The following is a 6,811-nucleotide window of genomic DNA, read 5'->3' as shown; positions in this document are numbered from 1 at the left end:
GGGGAGTGGCTGCTTTATACAAGACAGTAAAGCACACCCTCAAAGCTTGTTACTTGAAGCTGCATGCTATCAGCATACTAAAGAATATACACATTATCCAGATTGTTTTGGTTGGAATGTATTAGTGTTACCAAATGCCCATACCCGATTTCTGTGGTCAGTATCACAGCCTCAGAGTAAAGAGTACTAATATGCTGCCTGCCAAAAGAACGGACAGATTTAATGCAATGGAGCCATAGGACTGAAAGAGCTGCTTGATTATTTACCGTCATGATTGTTCCAGTCCTGGTGGTGTGAACATTCAAATGATATTGTTTGCATTAAGGTGTTATGAGACATTGAATTATGAAACACAAGAGATTAAAAAAGGTGAAAAACATCAATTAGGATACTTTGATTTTCATAAACGCAGCTCTTCCATCTTGCCATACCTATCCCTGTCAAACTGAAGAGCTCTTACAAAATTTCTGTTCCTCACCAACTGGTACTAGAACACAGTCAGGTCTTTCATTTTTTGCTGTATAAACTTCGGTTTTCCTGGATCCCCCCGGGAATATTTTCCCTAAATACTGAATGTTGAAATAAATGCAGCAGCAAATGTAGCAGCGTACAGATGAGTACAAGCGTTTGGGAGTCCCCGTGTTCCGGGGGTGCTCCGGGCGAGCTTTACTGCTCGGCGGGTCGCCCACGTTCTCCTCGGCCGCTGCTCACCGGAGAGCGCTCCCGCCTTGAGTTACGGACTCGGAACCATCTCCTGCTCAGTGTCGGTCCACCGGTGCCGCAGGGCTTTTCCCACCGCTCGCTGCTTTACAGCACGGCAGCGCTTCCCCGGGGCATCTTTCCCGTCTCCGGGCTGCCCGCCGCAAGCCTAGGGAGGCGCAATTCCCGGGGGCGGGCGGGACACCCCGGACCGCCCCGCGGGCCCGGCTCGCCCAATCAGAGCGCCCGCCTCTCATCCCGCGGCATTCTGGGAGCTGTGGTCCGGGGCCGGCAATCCCCCGCGGCGAGGCCGCCTCGATGAACGGCATTTCCCAGAGAGCTCCACGGCGGCGGCGGCGCCGCGGGCCGGTTTGCCCCTGCGGGCGGTGACTTGGGCAGGTAGAAGGCGGGGCGGGCCAATAGCGGGCCAGGGTAGGGCGGGCCCGGGGCTCGCGGCCAATCGGAGCGCTCCGCTGCCGCGCGGCGCGGGCGGAAGTGCGGCAGCGGAGCGGCCCCGCCGGTGCGTGCGCTGCGGCCGCGGCCCCGCGCGGGCTGGGAGCGGCCCACAGGAGCCGGCGCGGGGAGCGGGGAGCGCTCGGGGCAGCGCCGGGCGGGGCCCGCCGGGCGGCAAAAGGGCGGCTCCAGGTAGGGGCGTCGTGAGAGCAGCGGCTTCCGCGTGTGTTCAGGGCGCTTCTGCTGTCCCGGCAGGTCGGGGAGCAGCCCGGGCTCCGGCGGCCCGGGATGGCCGCTGCGGTGCCTCCCGATGCGCTGGGTCGGCGGGTCGCCTGTGGCACCGACTATGGGACCGTGCGCTATGTGGGCAGCGTGTCTCCTACTGCAGGTAAGCGCCGCAAAAGTAATCATCTTCACATTTTATGCTTGTTCTCGAGAGTTGCTCATGTTCTTCTTAATTAACACTGCCGAGTAAACGAGGCAATTTACAGTTTGATTTTTCCTCATTGTTCTTGTGTAAATATGGTGACTTCTAATCTGCGTAAGTTGTTAGATTTTTTTTTAAGTCAGAGTTGTCAAAAGGGTGTAAGAAGAATGTTATAGTCTTTTTCCTGATCTCTGTTCTGGAATAGTCAGGGAAGGTAAGCGCAGCAGGTCGCCAGACCAGGTGCTCCTTCGATAACATATTGTCTCGGCCTGTGTGACAAGGCTCTGAGAGTGGCAGGGGCTACAGGGGTGGCATCTGCCAGAAGCTTCCTCTGTGTCCAACAAAGCCACTGCCAGCCGGCTCCAGGGTGGACCTGCCACTGCTCAAGGCTGAGCCCATCAGCAATGGTAGTTGCACCTTTGTGAAACCATCTTTAAGGGGAAGGAAAAGAGACTCTTTGCACCAAGGTAGCTGTGGCCAGAGAAGGGCTGAGAGAGAATATGCGAGAGGAACAGCCCTGCAGACGCAAAGGTCAGTGAAGAAGGAAGGGAAAGAAGTGCTCCACACTCCAGAAAGGAGATTCCCCTGCAGATCTACTGAGACAGGCTGTGTCCTGGCAGCCCAGGGGGGTCAGCAGGGGTTCAGAGATCCACCTGCTGCCCATGGAGGAGACACGCACAGGTGGATGCCTGAAAGGAAGTAGTGACTACACCCAGAGCAGGCTCCTGGTAGACCTGAATGATAAGCCCTGCTGGAGCGGGTTCCTCTTAGGTCTTATGTCCTGGAGCAGCTTTTTTTCTGAAGGAGTACACCCCATGAAAAAAAGGGTTCCACACTGGAGCAGTTCCAAAGGAAGTATACTGTAGCCTGTAGGGAGGAGTTACGTTGGACCAGTCCGTGGAGGGCTGTCTTCTACGGGAGGAACCTGCACTGAAGCAGGGGAAGGGCCTCCCCTCTTTGAGGAGGAAGCAGCAGAAATAAGGTGTGATGAACTGACTGTAACCCCTCTTCTCCATCTCTGTACCTCTCATGGGGAGGAGGTAGAGCCCAGGAAGGAGGGAGAGCTGAGGTGGGGGTATTTTTAAGATTTGTTTTATTTCTCATTAGGCTACTCCAATTCTAGTTGGTAATAAATTCAGTTACTTTCCCCAATTTAAGTCTGTTTTGCCCATGACAGTAATCAGTGGGTGATCTCTCCCTGGCCTAGTCTCACCTCATGAGCCTTTTGTTGTATTTTTTCTCCCCTGTTCAACTGAGGAGGGGAGTGACAGAGTGGCTTTGAGTGGGCACCTGGTATCTAGCCTGGCTCAACCCACTATACATGTTCAAATTTATGGGAAGATTCCTGATTCTTGGAAGAAGACTAGCTTTGCATACAGTTCTAGAAAAGGCAAGAAGGATGACCAGGAACTGCAGAGTCCTTAGCCTCAATTCAGTTTCTGGAAAGATCACATTCCTTGGAATCCATTTCCAAGCCTGTGAAGGACAAGATGGTAGTTGGAAGCATTTGTTACTTGTAAATAAGAAGTTGTGCTTGGCAATTGTCATTACTTTCTATGATGATATGACTGTGAATGTGGATAAAGGGAAAATAAGTCAATATTCCTTGACTTAAATAAATCTTTGAATAATGTCTTTGTAAATCATTTTATTTGGAAGCTGAAGAAATGCAAGGTAGGTGAATGGACCATTAAATAAATTGAAATCTACCAAGTGAAAAACTAATGACTTGATATCTGGTAATGAGTGAGTACTACGAAAGTAAATGCTGAGGTGTGTATTGTTTTACGTATTCCTCAGTGACTTGGGTGATGAGCAGTGTTCACCCTCAAATGGCTGCTGTGATACAAGACAGAATTGCTGTCCAGATCAAGCTTTATGAACTTTTGGTTTGAACCCAAGAGATTCAAGGAGGATAAATTTCCATATGTAGTAGGGACCAGGAAGGGCTAGTGACTCACAGTCTGTTGTAAAGGGCTTGGAGTTAAGTTGGATACTGTTATGAATATGAGCCAACAGAGATCACCTGTAACAAACAAAGATACATGTTGTACTGGGTTACCTTAGAGGGAGGTGATGAACATGGCCTGCAAGTTAAAGGAAGCTGTTATCCCTCTCTGGGGGCAGGGGTTCTTGACAAGGTTACACTTGGAGTAATGTATCTGCTGTGGAACTATCCAGTTCAAGAGGGATGCAGATAAGCTTGAGAGGATCTCAAAGATCTCTTTTGAGGAGTCTTGGAGGACTGCCAGGGTGGTTAAGGGCACAGACCATACACGTGCTGTGAAGAGGTTGAGTGATCTGGGCTTGGTTAATGTGGTGAAGAGAAGAAAAAGTGCCATCCAATGGCTTCCTGCAGCTGTTTGACAGGTGGTTACAAAGATGGCAGAGCCCAACTCTTCTTACAAGTACTAGATTATACAATAAAGGATAGTGGCCACAGCAGGAAAACCTTTTCCATTACAATGCAGCACTGGAAAGTTCACCAGATGTGTTGTAACCTTTCTCTCCTTGGACATTTTTAAGGACTGGCTAGGTAACAAATTACCTGACTGACTTCTTTTAGTGCAAGTGATAAAGCTAAATTTTTTTAGCTTTGAGAGAGAAGGTTAGGCTAAGTGAGCTGCAGAGGTTCTTTCCAGCTGTGATTTCTATGGATATGATGCTGTAAATTTGAAAGATTATCAACCATTTTTTTTTCAGGAATTTGGCTGGGCGTGGAATGGGATGATCCTCAGAGGGGAAAGCATGATGGCAGCTATGAAGGAACACAGTATTTTAAGTGCAGGTGAGTTGATTCATAGCATTGGCATGTCATATGTGGTGATGAGATGCTCATGGGAAAAGGCCCTTTGGCAATATTTAGGGCAAACCCTTCAGTTAGTCAGTATTAAAAAGATCATAATTCTGAGTGCTTTGACTAGCTAACTATAGAGCCTCCTGCATTGATATTTATCCAGTTACAGGTATTCAGGTATAGGAAATATACAAGAACTATACAAGTCATGTGTCAGAGGTATGTTATAAAATGAGATTTTTTGATGTTATTGTTAGTAGGTTTTTAGACCTTTTACTTTAGTTAGGAAATCAATATTTCCTAGTGACTTTCATGAGGTAATTCTGAACTGAAATATTGGTCTATATTAAGTGTCTCAAATACAGTGTATATTTGAATTTAAGCTGACTTATATGTATCTCGTTACGGGAAAATGCCAAGTTCCTGTTAATGATTTGGGTTATATATGTATCGCTAAGGAATTGTTAAATATATTCATTGGATTTACTACATGCAAAACATAGTGCAGCCGTGTGGGGTTTTAAAATATATGCATGCATTACTTTTAAGTGAAAGGATTTGAGCACTTAACAAGTTTGAGATTGCAGAATACAGGACTCATACGATGGATATTAACTGCAGCAAGTTGTTGATTTCTATGTCAGGACACATGCAACAGCTAGAAGTTTGTAAGCTAAATAGTAACTGGATGACTTCATGGAAGAAAGTCATCAATGGCTCTTAAATACTACAAACTGCTAGCTCAGTAAGTTCCTGAGCATAGAAGAGGTGAAGGATGGGAGAACAAAATCTGTTCTTCAGAAAAATAAGTAAAGTAGAAAATACTGACCTGTGAGGACTGGGTATTTTTTTCCCCTTGTATCAAATAATAATAAAACAAGGCTTGAGGAGGCTAAACACACTTAATCCAAGAAAAAAATCAACATCGCTGGATGTTCTGTTTCAGCTAAAGAATTGGAAATTATGGTTTTATCACAACCATGTCTTTTAAATTAATATATTAGTGGAAGTTGCTTCCTAAATACTTTTAATTGAAACAGTTTCCAAATTGAAGCTAGCTATGTTCTGCTGTAGGAGAAAAAAATAGAAATAATTGACTGACCATTCCAAATCCTTCTGGACAGAAAAAGCAATTGAACATTTCATTCATGTTTTCCAGAAACTCAACTGCTTTACATCTTTGTGTATATGATATTTATATGCATGTGTATAGACTCTTGGGTTTTTAGCAACCATTAGTATGCTTCCAGGAGATGAGATCTCAGATAGTAACCTTAATTCTTGATGTAAAAATCAATGTTTTGGGTGAAGCTCAATACACATAACAAATGTAAATGTTGTGGTCTTTAAACATGTTGTTCTTTCAATACCTGTTCTTTGTACTCTGCTATTTTCCAATCAGAAGAGGTCCTGCTGGAGTCTAAGAGAATACACAGTTCCAGCAGTCCACCAAGACACACAAACATAACTTCCTGTGTGCAGACACATTTATAGTTCTTGTATGGACTGTGAAAATATAGGCAAACTTAAGTAAAAAATACCTTATTTTAGCTAAAGGATGCTAAAAACAAAACCCTCCCACATCTTAAAACATCACCTCTTTAGTACTGCTGATTAGGAGGGAATAATGTTTCTTTATAGATGAATATACACATCTAAAAAAAAACCCTGTATTTTTTCCACTTACACCTTATCATGAGTATCCTTTCCTACAAGCCTACTTTGCTCACTCCTTGAATTCTGATAAGCAGAAGCAGCTTGTACTGCAAACAAATGCAGTGAAAGGACATTTTGAAATTGTTTTTAAGGCAATTTTGAAAATTACAGCTTTTAAAAATGTATCTTTCAGAGTGACATTTGAAAATAAGACCATAAGAGGAAAATAAAACTGATTTTGAGATTCTCGTTACCAGAGAATCTTCTTTCTTTTCAAGTCCTTACTTGAAACAGTAGGTCTGCTTACAGCTCTGTGATCTCTACAGTAGGTTTTTTTAAAATATAACCTAAACTTTTATTTTCATGGCAGTACATTTATCTGGGTCATGATGTGGTGATAATTGAACTTCTTAAGAATATGAATACCAAGGAACAAAACAGCCATACTTCAAATTATGCTGACATCATGAGCATGTTCAACAACCCTGTATCAGCTAGAAATGGCAATGCACAATCTAGTGGTGTTTTTGTGTTCCATTTTTTCCTGATAATAGGTTCTTGTTTCTTAATAACTGAGGAAGCTATTTTAGCTGTCAGTTGCAGTAGTGTATAACGTAATTAAATTATACATAAAATTATATTATAATATTATACATTAAATTATATTATAAATTCTGCAGTCCTTCAAGAGAGATGAGGAGTTATCAAGCCTTAAAACAGTGTTAAAATTTGTATCTAGCTTTTGAAACATGAGTGTGCTTTCCTATAGGTTCCTGTTC

General features: G+C 44.2%; 1 protein-coding gene across 4 annotated transcripts in view; it reads left to right on the top strand.

The window, feature by feature from the left end:
* Positions 1–1,184: 1,184 nt before the first annotated feature.
* TBCE (tubulin folding cofactor E) overlaps positions 1,185–6,811 on the top strand; it is a 29,609-nt gene continuing 23,982 nt past the window's right edge. For 2 of the 4 annotated variants that reach the window (XR_014954290.1, XM_077782118.2), the window contains exons 1-2: positions 1,351–1,540; positions 4,283–4,367. Coding sequence is in view for 3 of the 4 variants with exons in the window: in XM_077782118.2 (XP_077638244.1) it covers positions 1,441–1,540; positions 4,283–4,367 (185 nt within the window). In the remaining variant the exon portion in view is untranslated. Of the gene's footprint in view, positions 1,220–1,350; positions 1,541–4,282; positions 4,368–6,811 lie in introns of those variants that run through there. The other 2 variants (XM_085576779.1, XM_085576781.1) reach the window with 2 other exon arrangements.

This window comes from Lonchura striata, chromosome 3 (genome assembly GCF_050655825.1).
Source record: "Lonchura striata isolate lonStrDom1 chromosome 3, ASM5065582v1, whole genome shotgun sequence".
NCBI lineage: Eukaryota > Metazoa > Chordata > Aves > Passeriformes > Estrildidae > Lonchura > Lonchura striata.
This window is presented reverse-complemented; position numbering and strand designations above follow the sequence as displayed.